The 20,853-nt window shown below is 49.6% G+C and overlaps 2 protein-coding genes across 4 annotated transcripts in view; both read right to left on the bottom strand.

The window, feature by feature from the left end:
* The window catches only part of PIGQ (phosphatidylinositol glycan anchor biosynthesis class Q), a 37,753-nt gene extending 21,297 nt beyond the window's left edge, over window positions 1–16,456 (bottom strand). For 2 of the 3 annotated variants that reach the window (XM_088064097.1, XM_088064095.1), the window contains exons 1-4: window positions 15,917–15,936; window positions 12,750–13,440; window positions 7,143–7,274; window positions 5,467–5,587 (exon numbers count right to left, since the gene is read on the bottom strand). In XM_088064097.1, the coding sequence (XP_087920223.1) occupies window positions 5,467–5,587; window positions 7,143–7,274; window positions 12,750–13,414 (918 nt within the window). In that variant the 5' untranslated portion in view covers window positions 13,415–13,440; window positions 15,917–15,936. Of the gene's footprint in view, window positions 1–5,466; window positions 5,588–7,142; window positions 7,275–12,749; window positions 13,441–15,916; window positions 15,937–16,436 lie in introns of those variants that run through there. The other variant, XM_088064096.1, reaches the window with a different exon arrangement.
* A 2,485-nt stretch (window positions 16,457–18,941) lies between these two features.
* Window positions 18,942–20,066, bottom strand: NHLRC4 (NHL repeat containing 4). The gene has a single exon (XM_088064367.1). It carries the CDS (start codon window positions 20,064–20,066, stop codon window positions 18,942–18,944), a length of 1,125 nt encoding a protein of 374 aa, XP_087920493.1.
* Window positions 20,067–20,853: the final 787 nt, after the last annotated feature.

Below are 20,853 nucleotides of genomic sequence, written 5' to 3' on the forward strand. Positions count from 1 at the left end.
TTTCTCTTGTCCTGTCCCTTGTTACCTGGTTGTCCCCTCCTGTCAGGGAGTTGTGCAGAGCCAGAAGGGCCCCCTGAGCCTCCTTTTCTCCAGGCTGAGCCCCTTTCCCAGCTCCCTCAGCTGCTGCTGCTGCTCCAGCCCCTTCCCAGCTCTGTTCCCTTCCCTGGACACGCTCCAGCCCCGTGTGCTGTCACTTCACTTCTGCAAAACAAACCAAACCCCAGCTCTGGGCTTGTTCCTCCCTACCTCAAACGTGTTTCAGACCCTTCACTGACACAAGTTTCTGGTGATTTCAGCCTGGGCCAGTGTTATTTATTGATTTTCCCTCCCCACTCCACTACTCCACACTCCCCTTGCAGTTGGGTGATTTTCCTCCCCAGAACTTCACACCTGGCCCTGCTCCCCTGAGCTGAAACCATTGCTGAGCTCCAATTACCAAGCCCTGAACTGAGGGAGCTGATAACCTTCAGCAAACAGGTGGGGAAAATACTAGGAAGAAGTGACCTCTTACACTGTCTCACATGGACAGAGGTTGTGAGGAAAAGCCCTTTCTCCAAAAATCCCACTTACAGCCATGTAAGTGAAGGGCACTGAAAATTGCCCACGTGCAGAACCACCAAGTCACACTCCCTAAAGCTGAAGCACTGTAGCCTACTTTCCTTACCATTCACATGTATCATTTCCCTTAGGAAAAATTATTTCCAAGGAATGATTCCATTTTCTTTATTAACCAACAGATCCTGGCAAAATGAGTTTGTAAACATTTACTTTTAGTGCAGTGGCAAAATTAATGGCTCCATTTTCAACATCTCCATAAGGCTTGTCTTTCTGTTTCCTTCCTTTTCCCTCTGTCTCACTGCAAGTCAGGACTGATTGGATCCCATGGAGCTCACCTCTGTGGCTGAGGAGCATTTGCTGCTTTATAAATAGACTGGTTTTAATATTTTAAGTGTTGGATTGGTAACTTAGAAAAAGCATTTGGGGATTTTAATGAAATATTTAAATGTTTGAAAGCAGTCCTTCAGCAAGGCTGGGTTTTAGCAGTGAGTATTTCTGGAGGCTGTCAGTCCCAGAGGTGCTGCTAAACCCTGACAGGGGCAGGTAGCCCTGGGAAGGTGCCCTACCTTGCTGTTATTTAGCTGGGCAAGGCATCTCAAAACAGAGTCCTGAAGCATAACCTTGCAGGTTGTTTTCCAGACAGATATTTTAGGACAGATCAATAGCAAGTAGAATCAGGAAAGGTGACTGTGAGTCCAATTCTCCTCCTGCAGTCATGAATACTGAATGTGGGCATATTAATAAATCAGATACAGTGGTTTGGAAGTGTTTCATAACAGGGTGATGGGACATGACCAAACCAGAGAGAGACTGGAGCTAACGAGGGTTAGATGAGCTCACTGTGGAAATAGTCTCTTTACTGTCATGCTCTTCTTCCTAGTTTCCACGTGCAGAGGACTAATGCTGATGTGACATGGATGGAGAAGGACACACAGGGCACTGTGATGCTCCAGGGAAGGGAACAGAGCTGGGAAGGGGCTGGAGCAGCAGCAGCAGCTGAGGGAGCTGGGAAAGGGGCTCAGCCTGGAGAAAAGGAGGCTCAGGGGGCCCTTCTGGCTCTGCACAACTCCCTGACAGGAGGGGACAGCCAGGGGGAGTTGGGCTCTGATCCCAGGGAACAGGGACAGGAGAAGAGGGAACGGCCTCAGGTTGTGCCAGGGGAGGGTTAGATTGGATATTGGGAAAATTTCTTCACTGAAAGAGTGGTCAGGCATTGGCTCAGTTGCTCAGGGCAGTGGAGTCTCCATCCCTGGGGGCACTTGTGGACAGGGGTTAGTGGTGAACACAGTGGTGCTGTGGATGGCTGGACTTGGTGATCCTAAAGGTCTTTTCCAGCTTTAAGGGTTCTATCTGGTGCAAGTCAGAGCATGCAGAGCCAAAGCTCTCCCTGTCAGACACACCTGCCCTGTGTCTGTTGCAGGTGGTTGGGGCTCTAAGATACACTATTTTATAAATTAACATCTGAAAATATTTTTCAGGAAGTGTTCTCTCTGCTTGCTTTGTTTATGGATCAGTGGAACAAGACTGAGTACGAACATAAATTCAGTTATCTCCAAACCCCAGTAAAGCTTTTGCAGGCACAATCTAGGATAAATATGTAACTGTTTCAAACAGATTGCAACTTAGGAAAAAGAGACATCAGCAAGGATAAAAGAGATGAAGGGAAAAAAAAAAGGAGATGGTTTATAAGCAGTTCTGTTTAAAACCAGTGCAGAGCTTTGAGTCAGGTATTTCTGAAAGAAGGCTGTCTTGTGGAAGGCAAAAGCAAGGACAACCATTGGGAAGCCTGGTGGGATCAAGAGAAGGAGGAAGGTAGGAGTTGTGAGGGCACCTAGAGAGAGAAGATTATTCAAGTTTTCCATTTTTGGATTTGAAAGCCTGCTTCAAAAATCAGTCCTTCCAAACAGCTCCTTGCCAGTTACTCCCTGGGTGTCTCTGAATCACATCTGCCTCACTGAATGACAAAAGCAACTTGTTATTACAGACAGCACAGCACAGCTCACCACGCTGGGAAAGTGGGAGCTGCACTCAGTGATGTCTTGTGCAACATCAACACTTGCCACCCAAGTGCTGATTTGAGAACCATTTTATCAGAAGATGACAAGGGATGGCCAGGGAACACAGCTTGAGCTCCTGGCAGTGGGCTGAGCTTGTGACCCCAGCAATGCTGAGAGTCAAAATAACTCACCTGCACTGCTTCCTTCCAGAGAGATGTTGGCTGGAAAAAACCATGAGCACTGTATCCAGGCCCCACACAGCTGGGATTTTGTCAATGTTAAAATCAATCAATCAAACCAATAAGGTTATTGTGTTATATAAGGGTAGCCTGTCAATATTAAAATCAGTAAGGTTAAAGTGAGGTTATGTATATAGCCTCATTATACATAACAATCTCATTATAATAGCAACATAGAATATCCTGAGTCAGAAGGGACCCCCAGGATTATCCAGCCCAGCTCCTTGCTCTGCACAGACACCCCAACAATCCCACCCTGTCCATCCTTGGGTGTGGTGTCCAAACACTCCTGGAGCTCTGGCAGCCTCGGGGCTGTGCCCATTCCCTGGGGAGCCTGGGCAGTGCCAGCACCTCTGGGGCAAATGAGATACCCAATGTTCTATCTACCAACAAACACAGAGGTGTAGGGTCAATGCTATCAGCTTATCTAGGCACAGCTTAAAGCAGAAGAGTGTTAGGGAAGGAACAGGAGCTCTCTACACACAGGGAATGCTGAGTTATTGAACCTGGCAACACACAAGCACTTGAGAAAGCCCAGTGATGGGAGTAATGCAGACCAGATGGACACTCAGCAGTAGAGAGAAAAACCGACTGCTGAATGGCTGAGGGGAGATTTTGCTGTCATACTGGAAAAGAAGTGGTGCTGGCTTGCACACCACATGCTGAAGTCATTGGTATATTTTGGGATCACTCAGATCCGCATTTTTTAAGGCCTGCACACAATGCATATAAATCAATGCCCAGCTAAGGGAGTAAAAGGACTCCAAATGATTTTAAGTCCACAATCTCAAATGCCTGAAAGAAGAAAGTAAGGCTGGAAAAAAGAAGAGCTGTGAGTGGCCTGAACTGATAAGCCTGGAAAAACAGGGAAGAAAGGCCCTGACTGGCTATCAGCCCCCGCAGACGTGGAGGAGCCAGCACTTCCAGGAAAGAAAGCAAACAGCTCCTGGTGATAGCCAGGTAACAGAGCACACATGCTGGAGACTTGCTGAAGATAATTGTCACTATGATGCAAAAGTTGAGTGACAGATGAACTAAATTACTGAAAGAGGAACAAACAAGCAACCCTCACAAGAAAGCCTGTCCAGGACAGGTGCTGGGGTTGGACACACCTTGAGCACGGAGAGTGTCCATCTGCCAAAGACACTGGACAGATGGAATCCCTCCTGGAGCCACCTGTGCAACCAGGAATGCAGCCAAAGCCACTTCCCTGCAGACTTGTTAAGAAATCAGATTTCTGAGAGCTGGGTACGTCCCGTAATCCCAAAGGGAAAGCTCTAGAGAACTTAAACTTCTCCAGCTGAAATATCTGTAAGGGGAAAGCTGTAGGAATAAGGCTTAGAAGAATATCTGCAGTGTATAGCTCAAACACAAGAGGAAGTGCCCTGCAACAAATGTGGCTCTTCCTACCCACCACCGCTGCTGAGTAGTGTCTACAACAAACATGCTGTCCTTAAAAGTTTGACTATGAAAGATGAGAAAACCAGCAATAATCCTGATCCACAGCTATGCTGGACACTCCATACATGCTTTCTGGAAGTCCAGCATGTACAAGAACGATCAGACACCTTGTAATAATTAAGGAGTAAGACATGGACCAAGAAGATCATTGTCAAGGGAAATGTGAGCTCTTCCCAGGAAATGCAGCATAAGTAGGAAATATGAACTGCTGCTGGAATTCTCTGATCAAAATCAAGTTCTTCCCAACCAAGAAGCTGGAGAAAGAGCAGAGAGAAGACATTCTCCAGCTGCTAGAAAGAAACCAATGGAATGACCCAATCAGAAATGAAAGTGGGCAGAGAAAAGATGAGGCTGTGCAGCTGCATGGCAGGGCTCAAAATGGGCTGCACATGTATTCCCAAGACACAGAAACTCTTAAAACAGAGCTGACCTCAGATTAGTGGTCTGGTCTCCAGCCTCTGAAATACATTATATGTTCCTTACTGCCACTAAACAGATATACTGGAACTCTGCACCTAAAATGAACCACCAGAAGAGCAGGACAGTGTGAGTCATACTCACTATCCGTGAATTTCTGCTGATGTTGAGGGATCTCAGTGGCCAAGAGTTACGTTTAAGAAAATCACAAGACACAGCAAGTTTTCCTAGTTTAGCATCCATACCCCAGAGCACTTAGGCAGGATTTCAGGTGTTTGTATCCTGACCAGCAAAACCTTTGGACTTCCCCACAAAACTCCTTTCACAAGCACAGCTGCACTGCTTATCATGTTTGACTTTCCAGCAGTTTATCAGACTCAACCCAGGTTACAGCTCTTCTTTCACCACTAACAACCCATATGGCAACAACTTGAGAACACTTTCTGTTGACTCCAGAAAAAAAATAAGAGCACTGTGGCTCCATAACCACCCAACCTGCAGATGCAGAGCTCTGTCCAAGCCATAATTGTTCCTTTAGAAGCTGGAGGAGCCCTCCCATAAACATCTAATTACTATTCACAGCACATGCAAAGCAGAGCTGAGTTTCTTTTGAACAGTCCCAACAGGCTTGATTTGAAGATTTCACTGTTCTTGAGGAGACCTGATTTGCATAACTTCAGACAGTTCTCTCTGAAACCCTAATGTGTGAGGCATTGCCTCCTTACAATCACCACAGGCAGGAGCTGGTCACTGCCCAGAGCAGGTGAAAGGGGATCAGATTTGGCCAGACTTACATCAGCCACAGGGATGAGAGTGTCAGCAAGGTGACCAATGCGGTTCTTCCTGTACAGCCACGACATCAGCAGTATCCCCAGGGCCACATCAATCAGCAGAGACACAAAGATGTTTGCTTTCCTGCAGGCAGGGTAGAGAGAAACAGAGTAAGAGAAAAAGGAAGGACAGTGTTTAATGTTTCAATGACAATTGATGGCTTTGCTTATGTAGAACCTTTAATGTCCTAGGGACACCAGGACAACTCACTGAAGAGGAACAATTTTGGAATCTTTTCAATTCCACTGGTGTGCTGCTCCTTCTGTAGCCAGGCACAGGACAGGTTTGTTCAGCCTGCAGAAGGGAAGACCAAGGGGAGACATCACAGCTGTTTACAGCTTCCTCCCAAGGAGCAGCTCCAATCTGTGACAGGGACAGGACCTGAAGGAATGGCTAGAGCTGGGCCAGGGGAGGTTTGGATATCAGGGAAAAGTTCTTTCCCAGAGGGTGCTGGCAAAGCCCAGGCTCCCCAGGGAATGGGCACGGCCCTGAGGCTGCCAGAGCTCCAGGAGTGTTTGGACAACACTCTGAGGGATGTACAGGGAGGAACTGTTGGGGTGTCTGTGCAGGGCCAGGAGCTGGACTGGATGATCCCTGGGGTCCCCTTCCGCTCAGGATATTCTGTGAGTCCATGATTCTAAACTTGGAGCCACTCAGAGCCTGCCACACCACAAAACCTTTCTTGGTAGGGAACAAAGAGGGGATTGAAGCTACAAAGAGGAATGTTAGACAGAAAGGTTTATACACACTCAGGGGGGTTTACCAATTACCAGTACCAAGGGCACCAGCATTTGGCACATCCATGCTGAGATCAGATGGCTTTCCCAGACAAGGCAATAAATAGTGGTTTTAGGCTCATACACAAACCCAGAAAGGCTGCTGAGCTGCCCTTTCCTTGCTAGAGTTTCTGAATGGAATTCCATGACGTGAGTTATTCAGGAAATCAAACTGAACCATCACTTTTGGCCTTCAAATCTGCTAATCTATTTTAAGTGTTCCCTGGGAGTCTATTACTGGAGGATCAGAGAACCACACAGAACAAGACTGGCTGTGGAAGAGCTGTAGGGCATCCAATATCTGTCTCAGATCTCTGCTCTGCTCCTCTCACTGTGCTGCATCTTTGCTTTTTCTCTTACACTTTGTTACTGTCCTAACAGTGTAAGTGGAGTCTCTGGTCTGCAGTTTCTGCACAAAAAGCTTCCTCAAAAGAGTGGGTGAAAGAAGGGAGCATTTAAACCTTTCTGCTCTTATGGAAAGTGCCACTGAACACTGATGGATGGCCGTGGTTGACAGCAGCACATGTGAAAGCAATGAGCCTGTGGGAGTAGTGACAGCAAAGCATTCACACATGGGTGCAGTACAAGTTTTTGGGGTGCCTTTCCTGGGCTAGGGGAAAAGGCAAGTATCTGGCAAAAGGCATAATTAACATCTAAAGACACAAATATATATGCATATGAATACAGTGCATAGTAAAGATGTGCAAACTAGCAGGGAATAGAGCAACATGATAAGGTGCAGTGAGGACCTAATGCTCTCCAGGCATGGGATCCATGGTTTGGGTTCCCCACAGGAGACAGGAACAGAGCCAAGATACACCTAACTAAGGTTCTAAGTTTCTAACTTTACATGTACTCCATACCTCATCAGCTGGTTTTGGTTTTCAGCCTTCTTGTTGCTGCTGATGACCTGGAGGTGCTGCAGGCGATGTCCCAGCTGCTCACAAGTTGAGAGTTTGCTCCACAAGAAAGACAAAGGCCAAAGCTTCAGCAGCCTGCAGAAACACATGGGAATGTCTCCTCTTGCCTTTGCCATGCAGCATCCAACGTTCATGCAAAACAGCCAGTGTTAAATTAAGGTTGTGCAACCAGAGCTGGTGATTAGATGTTAATGACTCTCTGAAAGGTTAACAGAATTAAGGCAGCCTTGCCAGACCAAGACATGCAGACAACCCAAGCTCTCATTTGCACTCTGTCAAACCACGTCTCACTCTTCCAAGGAAGCCACAAGGCAATCCTGATTCCAACCTCTGCTTTTGGATACATCACTGGGCTTGCACAATGCTCCAATCTCCAGGTGAGCAAAGGTAAGTTGTGTTCAGTGCAACAATACAAAGTGGTGTAACTACTGCACAAACCCCAGTGTTATTCATCACAGATCATGGAATGGTTTGGGTTGGAAGGGACTTTAAAGCTCGTTTCACTCCATCCCCTGCCATGGGCAGGGACACTTCCCACTATCCCAGGTTGCTCCAAGCCCCCAGCCTGGCCCTGGACACTTCCAGGGATCCAGGGGCAGCCACAGCTTCTCTGGGCACCCTGTGCCAGGGCCTGCCCACCCTCACAGAGAGGAATTCCCTCACAATATCCCATCTAGCCCTGCCCTCTGGCAGTGGAAGCCATTCCCTGTGTCCTGTCCCTCCATCCCTTGTCCAAAGTCCCTCTGCAGCTCTCCTGGAGCCCCTTTAGGCCCTGGAAAGGGCTCTAAGAACTCCAAGCCTTCTCCTCTCCAGGTGAGCACCCCCAGCTCTCCCAGCCTGGCTCCAGAGCAGAGGTGATCACAAGTCTCTGTATGGTGTGAGCCTGCAACAAAGAGCTGTGTCCTCCATGCAGTTTATGTCCCTTTTCCCCCTCTTTTCTTTTTTCTTCCGCTTGATCCTTCTCTTCCTTTTTTTCTTTATTACTTCCAAACTCCTTTTTCAGGGTTTTCACTTCTACCTTCTCTCCACGGTCTTGCAGTGACCAGCATTATGTAGATAACACAACGTTTAGCATTTAGTTAGGTTTCTAAGTTAACATTAGGCTTGTAGGGGAGGAAACAGTCACAAGGTTCTTTTCTTATGACTCAGAAAAAAAGTACTAAATGATGCTCAATTATTTTGGAGAGTTACTGTTGTTACCACACAACCTATAAAGCAAGGACAGTGGGTGATTTGTGCAGGCTGAAGTGACACAGTACTGGGTGCAGGCTGGTCACAGGAACCACAGCAACATATGGCACCATTTTTGGTTTGGGGGATAAATTCTCATGTGGACATAACTCAGATCACTTCTCTCCTGCACACAGGAGTACACTACACCAGCCTGTGCAGTTGTTGCACTATTTTCATTGTGTTTCACTGTTTTTTATTACAGGTCCAGGAATCCACAGTCACTTTTAGTCAGTTCACCTACTGTCCTGTGCTGCTTTGGTCTTTCAGGTTACATTCATTTAACACACTACCATCATTCCTTGTATCCTGCTTCACTTTGAAAATTGCACAGCTGCTTGGATCATTACTGAGCATGGCCTGGAGATGGATGTCCCTGCAAACTGTGCGTACCTTCCCTGGATTTCACCCGGAGCATGCCAGCCCATGCCCAGAAGCCTCCAGGACTGGCCAGGATGGGCACACTGGGGTGCCCACTGCAATTTATACAATTCACACCAATCACAAGGGTATGGTTCCTCCAAACGCTGCTCAGTTCCCCGAGGCTGCTGTCCCCTTCCTCCCCACATCCTCCCGAGCCCTTTGAACCCTGCTTCGTGCACAGTTTGTCAGCTTAAGGATCAGAGTCTTGAAGTCCCCACCTTCCCCCTCCCTCCCCATTCAATTTTCAGACACATTGGGTTTGAAACACACGCAGTGTACTGTGAATCATTCTTAATTTGAGGTCTCCAAGTTACTCAGCTCTGCGCTACAGCCTCCCACCTTGGAGACAAATGAATGCACTGTTCCTCAGCTGACTTGTCAGGAGGAGGGAGCTGAGGCGGTGGAGAAAAGAGCACCGTGCAGGAGAGGGAGAGGGGGGTGACTGCTCTGGCCACACACACCTGGGCTCACAGATTCACCAAGACACAAGAGCAGATGAGTTTTCCCTTCCAATTATGCCCCAGCTCAGTGGTTACAAACTCCGGTGTGGCAAAACTTGGCTAGAGCAGAGAATTGCACTTGAAATGTAAAGAAGGGGAAGGAGGAACGCTCTACCTGTGGGATTATGTACAGATGGCTGAAGGTGAAGAATTACGGGTCAAACACCAGCTGCCAGACCCTGTCAGCTCAGGCAGAAAGCAGCAGCTCTGGGGCCCTGTGCTACACTACATACTCACTGGGTGATAGTTCCCATCCTCTCTCAGCAGTGGGTGTCTCTCACCATCCATGGCTGCTCCTCAAGCTGGTGGCAGCCAGCCCCTGGGTCACCCCCAGTCTGACACCCCAGCCAGGGAAAGGACAGGCTGCTGTTGCCTGCATGGGGAATGTCTTGCACAAGTGGGAATTACTCCCAAAGCAGCCTCATCCCCACATCACAACACTGTACAGCCTGCAGTGGTTCAGCTCCTCAACTGGACACCATGGGCCCAAAAACACATCACAGGGAGGTCCCTGTCTGTGCTGACTCTCTTCACTCACCACCACAAGCACAACCTCTATTCCATTCACACACTTTCTTTGGAAAGGAAATACATACACATCCTTATTGACATAAAAATACAAACATACTGCAAAAGCTCAATAGAGCAGCTGCAAGATGTGCTATGGGAAATCTCCTCTCTGTGAGGACTGAGGAAGAAAGCAAAAAAATATTCCTTGAGTGGTCCCCTACCCCTTTGCACATCTACTGTGCACTGCCAGGAATACTCCCACTTGTTTACCACACAGTATATAGAACAATTTTCAGAACTTCAATTGAAAACTAGTCAGATAAAAAAAGCCAACAAAAATCCAGTGATGTTGTGTCATTGCATTATTTAAGCAGCAGGAGATCTTTGGGGTATTTCCAAATATATGGAATTTTAGCAATAAATTAACATAGCCTCCATGAGTAAGTCTTGATTTTCCAATTCAGTTTTCTCCCAAGAGTGAGAGGGGAATTTTCAGATATCAGATGAAAAGCAATCTTTCCAAATCTGGATCACATGCAAATATTAAGCTCCATTAACCAGAAGTCCTGCGTGTTTTCTTGCTCCTTGCTAGAAACTGCAGAAGCAATGCCTCCCTTTGGATGAGGAACTGGAGGTGCTTATAGAGACTTTTTTCGCTTCAATAATTTATTGCCTCAAGACCAAAACACCCTAATGTCCCTGAGAGAAGAGACCTTGAGGGATAATGGGAATGCTGCCCCCACGTTCCTCTGAAGCATAATCGCAATGGCCACCCCTTAGCACATGGTGGTGCTGAAGAAATGCTTTAATTCGGGATGTGCAGGACTTGGGAGCACTGGGTGAGCTTGGAGGGATGGCAGTGACTCACTCCCTGAGATTTCCAACACTGCTGCCCTGCTTCTCCTGTGCAAATATACAACAGAGGCATATCCAAAAATCCCCAAGCCTCCCCAGCCTCAGAGGACATTGATCTCTTTCTTTAGCCTTTCAAAGCTGACTATCCTTTAACATCACAAGAAATGGAAAGAAAGTCCTGTGACCTGAAGGAGAAAAAACCCCCGTAAATCTTATTTTATGGGTTGTCCTGTCCCAGCATGGGGAGGAGGGCACTGGAAGGAGACCTGCATGTGACATCTTGAACTCTCCCTGCCTCGAGTATGCTGGCATGAAGGAGGCTGTACCACACATCATGTGCAAAATGGAACCAAATTCCTTTGAATGACCTAGAAAAGGTCAAGCAGGAGACTTGTTATAAAGCCAGGTACTAATCTCTGTTCTCCAAGACTGATGTTTTAAAACACATATAAGTAAATATAAAGCTGATACTGTGGGTGAATAAAACAAAGGAGAGAGAAAGCTCTGCCTCCCAAGGCTAAGGACAGGCCCAGTGTAGGTTTATGCACAGCAAGCCTTGCATTCTGCCTGCTGCCAGGTACAGCTGGCTGCTGCTCTACCTCAAAATATCCACCCTGGCCTTAGGAAAAGCTGAAGTCAGAATTCCTGAGAAGCTGGGTAGCAGCTATCTAGGCCCAACCTGTCAGCTGAGCTTGAGCCCCCAGCTTATGTTTAGACTGCAGCCTCTCAGATGCCAGCAAGACTTGGGCTTAACCTGACTCCAAGCCTGGCCTGAGTCCTGGCACCAGTTGAGGTGAGACCAAGTGAGACCAAGTGCCAGTGCAGAAGAGAATCATCCTGTCTGGTGGTGGTGGCACAGACGAAAAAGGACCTTTGGAGCTTACTCCAAATCTGCCCAACCACAAAGCTGTGATTTAATCACCATAAAGAACCAGTAACACACAGTATCTACAGAGCAGTCCCAGGACACAGGGGTCCTTGATGATATCAGGTTTGAACCTCAATCTCTTCCAATAATCCAAAACTGGACAGTTTTCTCTTTGTGTACCAAATTGTGTAACCCAACTCCTCAGAAAATTTGCAAGAGTTTCACTGTAATTCTTTTACAACTGTATCACACAATTGGAAACCTGTTAAAAACCTCCATTCCTTTAGGCTGTACTTAAAAAGATTTATCCATGAATACAGTAGTAGCTGTTATCAAAATTTCATCAATTATAGTGTCCCCTTGCAGCTTAGAACCAGAACTCCACTCCTTTCTCTGTCACAGCCTCTCCAGGCAGCTGCAGTGGTGGAATCACCATCCCTACAAGTATTCAAAAAACATGTGGCACTTGGAAACATATGTTAGTGATGGCCTTGGCAGCACTGGGTTAATGGCTGGACTTGATCTTAGAGGGCTTTTCAAAGGTAAATGATTCCATGATTCAAATCTGCCCAGAATTAGCTGTCAGTCCAAGCACTTGCCATGTGTTATATTTGGAGCATCCTATTCAGATTCCTGGTTTTGAGAACAGGCTTTCACCAAGAATTCAGGCTGACCATCAATCCCTCTACACTTCTATTAAGTGCCAAGGCTGCAGCACCACAGTCTCTTGGAGAGAGGATGGATTTAGAAACCATATTTGCTTATGTTTCACAGCTGCAGAGGGACTAACAGCAAAGAGGGAGGAGGGACTCCCCAGCTTCCAAGCCATTAAGGAGAACCTCATGTCATTCTGTCAGCTACAGAAGAGCTGGAAATCCACTCTTTCAGCTGTGATGAAACTGAAGCAGGGCTGAACTACCCCTGCTGCAAATAGGGAGGACATGAATGTCTCCCCAGAAAACCTCCCAGCTCCATGAAGAGCTCTGAGGGAGCCTTTGGCCTTGTGTTTTCAGAGGAACTCCAACAGGACATCTTGCAGCAGCCTGTTTCCAACAGAATAATTTTGTATCACATTTCCCACTGGGGTTGAGCAGTAGTCCTGCAATGCCTAAACATGAACTACATTTGCAGGCAGAACAAGCTGGGAGATGTCACATCACCTACCTGCTCCTGCAGATCCCTGAGACCAGTGAGAGCAGGAATGTCAGCAGCATGCAGGCAGGCACAGAGGCCTGCTTTAGAAGCTCCACGATGATACTGGCCTCCACCCCATCCGACTGCCAGTGGGTCAGCTTGATGGGCCCCTCGTCGTACCTATCCGTCATGAACAGCACCTGGCTCCTGGCCACCGTGTCAAAGATGGCCGAGAGCTTTGAGGCATCCTCTGCCCTCTGGCCAGATGTGTCCAAAGGGGGGTGCAGATGGGAAAGCATGACCTTGCGCTGGTCATAGTACACCAAGATGACTTCTTCCTTCTGAGGGTCCTTCGAGTGTTTCTGAAGGGTAGAACAGCTCCAGAATTTGCTGTCTCCCTCTTTGCTTATCTGGATCCATGGCTCATGGCAGAATATGGTCCCAAGGTCTTCCAAAAACTCACTGAGACTCTCTTCTTTCTCCTGTTTGCTGTTGCTCCATGAGCCAAGCACAGAAACATTGACTTTAGTCACACGCTGAACCTCCCCAAGGTACTGCTTCACCTGAACAGGAATAAAGGGGAAGTGCACCACAGCCAGGATGACAGCAGAGCTCTGCTCGGAGATCCAGCGGCCGATCAAAATGCCGCTGTCTGCTGAGGAGCAGCACGATGGAAAGAACACCTTCAGCACCATGGCAGTGACCCTGCAGGGATGTACACCTGCCAATAAACACAGAAATTAAACTTGAAGATGGTGAGTAAATGCAAGGAAAATGTGAGCTGGCCAAAGCCACCAGAGAGGGGAATTGAGCATGTTCAAAAACACTAAGCCCAACCACTTGAGTAATGACATTAGTGACAGCCAACAGCCATACACACATTGAGGAGGTTCCTGATGATCTGCAGTGCTTGAAGTGAGGGAAGGTGGGCCTGGAGTTTCCCAGTAAAGCCCTTCTCCCAGTCCCTGGAAGGTCTTTCATGGTGATACACAGATAAGCACAGCCCATCAGACTAGCTGAGATCTGGATCTCACCCAGCCTTAGATCTTGGATCCCACACTGGATGTGCTGGAGCACTTCCTAGAGAAGGGACCACAGCACAGCACACCATGGTGCCTCTGGGGAGAATTTCCTGCTGCTATCAACAATCAAACACTGGTTCATGCTATTCAGTCTCCTTTACCACCTTACCACCCAGAGCTCTGCTCTGCAGCAAACTCACAGAGCAACCTTGATTCCATCACTCAGCTCCTCCTGCCTCACTCCTCTCATCTGGAAACTGAGATGATCATTTTGTCAGAAGAGACTATAGCGATTAATTGAAGTAGTTTTAATTCATTAGATTCAACAGCCTAAAAAGGGAGAAGCATCTCTGCTTTATCATTGCTCTTTATCTTTAGTGCTTTTCTCCCCATCATTAAGAACACATCTCAATGGCCTTGGGAGACTTTTCCAGAAAGGAGCTTTGAGGCAGTTGACAGTGTCTCTTTAAATAAGGTGGAGGTTTCTAACAGGAATATAATTGCAGTAAGGAGGGCGCTGGCGCAGAACAGGCGGCATCCGGCACCCGTTGTCCTTTCCCGTCCTTCAGTGCTTTGTTAGGGATGTGAAAACTCCACAGGCCCCCGAGGCTGCTCCTCTGTGAGGGACCCAGTCAGTTGGAAAGGGAACACACAGGGTATTTACAACACAGAGAGAGGATGCGCAGAGGGAAGGGCCTGGTGGCTTTGTTTTCCTCTCCCTAAGTAGAGCTGAGCCAGTAAAGCTCAGCACCTGGGAATTTCCTACAGCATGGAGGGATGGAGGAGCAGCTATGAGGAGTGATTAACCTCTGAGGTTAATCATTCACAGTGGAGTAAAATGGGGAGTTGTGGACTCCCCATCCCTGGAAGTGTCCAAGGCCAGGTTGGACGGGGCTTGGAGCAACCTGGCACAGTGGAATGTGGCCCTGCCCATGGCAGAGGGTGGAACAAGAGATGGTGTGTAAGGTCCTTTCCATGTCAAACCATTCTATGATCTATGATTCTTCTGAGATCCTGCTTCCTCACAGACTCCATGTCTCTGAGGCTATCCCTCTGGTCAAAGAGGGAGAAATGAAGTCCCTCTGTGGCCTCCAGATCTTGCTGGGAATTGGAGGATCTCTGGAGCAGTGAGGGCCAGTGCTGGGTGCTTCCAGCACCACACTGCCAAAATCCCTCAGGAGAGGGAAGTCTTGGGATGTACTTTGCAGTTCTGCAGTAAAAGGGAAAATTCAGTCCAAGGAAAAACATCAAAGACAGCCCCATGATGTTTTTCCCATTGAAGGAGGGAGAGTTGTTGTGAGCATTGCTACAAGAGACTCTCAGTGTCTGTGCACGGCTGTCCATCCACTGGACACTTCAGAGAGGAAATGTCAACTGACTTCATACACACATTTGTTTTTCACTGAGATTGTTTTTAGAGATAGCCACAATCCTCTGGAAAACTTCTCATGGAGCAGAAACACTTCTCATCTTCTCTAGTTTGTGAATTTTTCCTCTTACACTTTTCCCAACCTTTTAAATTAACACGGTTTTATGTATCCAACTACTCTGCCTGTAGCTCAGGTCAAATGATCTGCACTTCTGTCGTTCTATGGGGAACGGCGAGAAGAATGACACAGACTCTCTTTTGGAGTCAAACTGGAGAATTTCACCCTGTTTATTACCTCAGGTCTTTTTTATAGACTGATACATGAAAAGTACAGAAAAGAAAACTCTTATTGGTTAGTAAACTAACACATCACCATCATTGGTCAGTGGGGTTCACCACCCCTCGACTTTCTCTTGCAAGAAAACAAGGAACAGACAAACAGCACCTGCAAGGCTGTTTTCTATCTAAATCTTTATAATTTCCCAGGCCACTTTCCCAGGCAAGACTGAGAAGGTTACGTGGCCTGCAATTTCACAGGCACTATGCTGCCCGCTTCACAGTTAGCATCCATACACTTTGGCTGCTGGAGACATGGCAGAGAAGATTCTGATATGATTTTTCAGGCTGTACAAAATATCTTGATAGTTGAAAACTTGGCTGATCAACTATTGTTATGTTAATGTGTCTCATATTCCCAAATCCACAACTTGTCATGCATCCACCTCATTCATTTCAATACACTGAAATATCAAATGTCATCACAGTCAACTGCTTCACTGCTGCTAATTTTAACCGAAAAATCCTACCTGTGCTCACGCAGCCCCTGTTCATCAAGTGCCTAAAATCTTTGAGATCCATCTGTTTCTGCTGAAAACATCCACCTTTCCCTGAGAGCACCAGTGCAATGATCTCAGGTCACCAAAATGAACAAAATAAACACCACCTAAAATGTGCTAATGCAACCAACAAATGAGTACAGGATCCCACGACTGATTAATTCCAGAACTTTTGTTAGAAAAGCAAAGGTGAATGGCAGGATGTGGCCATGGTCTGACCCCAGAGGCTGTCCTGTGGCCACAGGGTACTGAGAGGGACTGACCCTACAGCAGACCCACACCTGAGCATCCCACGTTCCTTACAGGGTGGTTAGGGCCAGGATATAAAGAATCATGGAACCGTGGAATTGTAAAGGCTGGAAAAGCCCTCTAAGACCATCAAGTCCAGTCATTACCCCAGCATCAGCACCACCACCACTAAACCATACCCTCAAGTGCCACATGCACACAGCTTTTTGAACACTTCCAGGGCTGGCGTTCCACCACTGACCTGGGCAGCCTGTGACAGTGCCTGACCATGCTCTGCGTGAAGAAATTTCCCCATCTATCCTAGCAATACACAAATTAAACCTCTCCTGGCACAACTTAAAGCCACATCCCCTTTTCCTGTCCCTCGTTCCCTGGGAGCACAGCCCGACACCTTCCCCGTCCCCCCCGTCCCACTGTCCCCTCCTGTCAGGGAGTTGTGCAGAGCCAGAAGGGCCCCCTGAGCCTCCTTTTCTCCAGGCTGAGCCCCTTTCCAGCTCCCTCAGCTGCTGCTGCTGCTCCAGCCCCTTCCCAGCTCTGTTCCCTTCCCTGGACACGCTCCAGCCCCTCGGTGTCCCGAGGGGCCTGGCGCTCCCCACGGCCCGGCGGGGCCTCCCCGGTGCCCGCGCAGGCCCCGGGCCCCGCCCGGCCCGCCCCGCTCCTCCCGCCCGCTCCGTTCCGCCGCTTCCGCCCGCGGTTGCTCGGAGACGCCGCTGCCGCCGGGCCGTGCAGCGGGACGGGCCCGGCCGGCGCCGCCACCCGCCGCCCGCGTTCCGCGATGCCCCGGATCCCCGGCTCCCGGCCTGTCGGGCCCCGCTCCCGGCCTGTCCGGCACCGCTCCCGGCCTGTCCGGCACCGCCGGCCCCGCTCCCGGCAGCGCCGCTCCCCAGGCTCGTCCCGGCTCCTTCCCGCGGGCCCCGAGAGCGGCGGGGCCGCCTGAGCGGAGCGATAAGGAGCGCGATAAGGAGCGGCAGTGCCCCCCGCCTGCCCTGCCACCGCCCGGGCTGGAGCGGGGCCAGGGGCTCGCCTGTGTTCACCGAACGCTGTTGGCTCCATCCCCACAGGCCAGGGGCTCATCTGTCCTCACAGGACCCTGCTGTTCCCAGAATCGAGGGGCTCCACTGTTCTCACGGGACCCTGCTGTCGCTCATCCCACAGGCCAGGCACTCGCCTTTCCATGCGGGACCCCATTGTCCTTCATCCCTGTAGTGGGACCGCAATCCCCAAAGTTCAGGGACTCACCTTTCCTCAGGGAACCCTGTTGTCTCCCATGCCACTGGTGAGGGGCTCGGCTGTGCTGATGGGACGCTCTTGACCCCCATCCTGAGCACCTCGGTGGATGCCTGGCCTAGCAGAGGCCCACGGGTGTCAACAAGTGCCCAAGAGTTTTGTCCTGTGATCTGGCAGTGGGCTTGGGTCAGGGAGCTTGGGAAGATGCTGGGCAGCATAAGAAGGTCCCACATGGAAAGGGAGAGCAGGTGGGGGTGGGCTAGAGAAAAGGTTTGTTTTTGTTGGATGTACTTTCGTTGTTGGATGCCACAGAATTGGAAATAAGGTGGGGGAGATTTGGTCTTCTGGGAGGGAGCTCAGCTTCCCGGGATGGGACAGGCTGAGCCCCCTGTTCCTGCAGACCCTGCAGCCCCACTCCTGCCTCAGTCTGCAGGGAGGGGGGTCCTGGAGGGCACCACGAGCAGTCTGTTGTGTTCAGTGCCTGTCCCAGGGCCAGAAGGGAGCAAGGCTCTCTTTGGGATCAGAGGCAGTGACTTGGGTCTGGGACATCAGCAGAGACCCAGGAGTCGGGCTCCATGCCCACACCGAGGGCTGGAGCAGGGAGAGGAAAACGCCCATCCTTGTGTCGGCACACCCTGCCCGCCTTCCCCTGGCCCCTGCTGATAAAGGCAGTGGACGTGGCTCTGGTCCCTCCTCTCCTGAGGACAACAGGGCAGCTCCAGCCCCAGGATGTGGGGCAGTGTGAGGAGTTCCACGTTTCCATATGGAATTTACTCTGTGCAGTGGTTGTTGCTTCCCTGTAGAGGTCAGGAATGCAGCACAGAAGGAGTTACCTTCATCTCACCCTTTTCCTGAAGTCTGCTGCAGACCCAGTGTGCTGTTCTCAAATTGCAAAATCCCCCCTAATAGCCTGGGAATGAATTAGGACAGACCAGTTGGCTCAGTTATGGCAGGCTGGACAGGGCTTGGAACAACCTGACCTAGAGGAAGGTGTCCCTACTCATTCATGGCAGGGTGTAGATCTAGGTGATCTTTAAGGACCCAATCTAAACCATTGTGTGATTCCATGGACTTCTGGCATGGCCTTAACCTCTCCAGTCATGCTCTGGCATCAGGAAGATAGGACCATGGCACATCAAATTTTCATGGAGGGAGGAGAAATATTTATATCAGCTTTGGAAAACATACAAGGAATTGTGGATGTGGTGATAACAAGTTTGCCAAGGCACCAATGCAAGGCAAATTCTGAGTATCTGGGTCATCCTTTACATACTCTGGTGAGTCCAGAGCTGTTCTAGTCCTGGAGAAGCTGGGGGCCATCAGGCAGTCAGGTCTGGGGCAATGTCCCTTCCCTGGAAATGTCCAAGGCCAGGTTGGACAGGGCTTGAAGCAACCTGGGATAGTGGAAGGTGTCCCTGCCATGAGATGGTCTTTATGGTTCCTCCCAAACCATTCCATGATTCCGTTACACGAATCTGTGAGAGCAGTGGAGCTCTCAGCCCACCAACAGATGCACAGCTCAGTGGGGCTGCAGGGGAACCACCCCCCCTCCCCACCTGTGTGTTTGGTTGGGGTCAGCACATGGTGCCCCAGCATTGGTGGGTCTGTATGGGGGCCTCACACAATACTTAAAGACTTTGACACAGTTCTCCACTGTGTCTGTCACAAAGAGGTGTCCAGAGGAGGAGCAAGCCATGCCAGCGGGCCTCCGCAGCCCTGTGGACACCAGGCAGATGGGAGCTCCATTCTCTGGGAACAAGTGGACTGTGCGGCGCTGCTCGTCTGCCACCAGGATGCTGCCGTCCGTGTCCACGCAAACCCCAGCAGGGTTGCCAAACTGGTGTCCATATTTGCTGCTGAGGGAGCAGAGGAGCTTATGGCTGCTCATGAAGACCTTGACATCTCCACACTCCTCGCTCACCACAAAGCCTCCACTGGGCACCGGACTGACGTAACGAGGTCCCTGCAGATTGGGGACAGAGTGGACATTGACTGTCCTGAAGGCATAGTCCAGAGCAAAGCTGTGCACTTGGCCCTGTGCATAGTCTGCTACCAGGATGTTGCCCATGGAGTCTACTCCAATACCCCTGGGGGAACCAACCTTCCTGATCTTTATCCATTCCCCCTTGGAGAGGCTGGTGTGAGGGTTGAAGACCCAGATGGCTTCATTCACCACGTCAGTTACAGCCACCATTCCCATCCTAGTCACAGTCACATCTTCTGGCAAGAAAATGCTGCCTCCCTTGCCCGCTTGCTGGCAGGGCAGGGACTGCCGTGTGTGGCCTGTGCTGCTGAGGACGTGGACCCAGGGAGCACTCTCAGCTGTCACGTAGATGGAGCCATCCAGGGAGCAATGGATTCCACTGACACCTCCATAGCGGCTGCCACTGGGGTTGGGAATCTGCCGGACCAAGTCATCCTGGCAATAGTGGAGGAGGTTCTTGATGTTGTCCAGGTCTCCACACAGGCTTTTGGCCTTATCTGCCAGCTGGTGGACCTGGTGCTGGGTCACCATGCCCATGCCACGCTGGCTGTGCAGCAGCGGGCTGGCTGACTGCAGTGTGGTGAATGACTTCACCTGGAGGCTGTAGATGGTTTTCAGAAGCTTCTGCTTTAGCTGGCTGGTCTCCAGCATGTAGTCCATGACAAATCTCTTGTCCCTGTTTGGGGGAAGCAGTTAGGACCATGACTGTCCCTGCCTGCTGCCATCTCTGGGGCCATGCTATAGTGCTTGCTATCTACCCAGGGTCAAGATGTTGATGCTAGTCTGGATTTGCTTCATGCCAGAGAGACCACATCACTTTATTGTCAGCTGTTTATGAAATAAAGACAAACATGGACCATGGCACAGAAATGAAGGGGTCAGTAAGCTGGATCCGCAGCTGGAGGAACAAACCAAAAACCTCCAACAGCTCCAACAGCTCAGCTGGTGTCAGGTGTGGCCTGAAGATTTCTGTGTAGAGGTAAGCCCTGTGTGTGAACATATTGAATGGGGCCTCAGACTCTCCAGTTCCCAAGACAGTGGCTTCTTTCAGGTCTTTAACACTCATTACCCCTATTTTCTGTGAGTCTCATCTCTCCAAACCAAGCTCAATCCATGATAACACTTGAGTCACTCAGGGTGACCGTTCCTTGACTCCCACAAGTCAGATGTCAAATGTGGCCAGTGCATGTCTTTGCTCAGGGCAGCCCCTTTCCCATCAAAATAGTTTAAAAGAATCACAGAGTATCCTGAGTTGGAAGGGGCCCACAAGAATCATCCCAGCCCTGCACAGACACCCCAACAATCCCATCCTGTCCATCCCTGGGAGCGCTGTCCAAACACTCCTGGAGCTCTGGCAGCCTCGGGGCTGTGCCCATTCCCTGGGGAGCCTGGGCAGTGCCAGCACCTCTGGGGGAAGAACCTTTCCCTGATATTCAACCTAAACCTC

The sequence above is a fragment of the Pseudopodoces humilis genome, chromosome 18 (genome assembly GCF_049639895.1).
Source record: "Pseudopodoces humilis isolate 2021_Gansu_Grassland_sample_001 chromosome 18, ASM4963989v1, whole genome shotgun sequence".
Classification (NCBI taxonomy): domain Eukaryota; kingdom Metazoa; phylum Chordata; class Aves; order Passeriformes; family Paridae; genus Pseudopodoces; species Pseudopodoces humilis.

Coding starts and splice junctions, on each gene's coding strand:
- NHLRC4 (XM_088064367.1), bottom strand. CDS start 20,066: ATGGACTACATGCTGGAGACCAGCCAGCTAAAGCAGAAGCTTCTGAAA.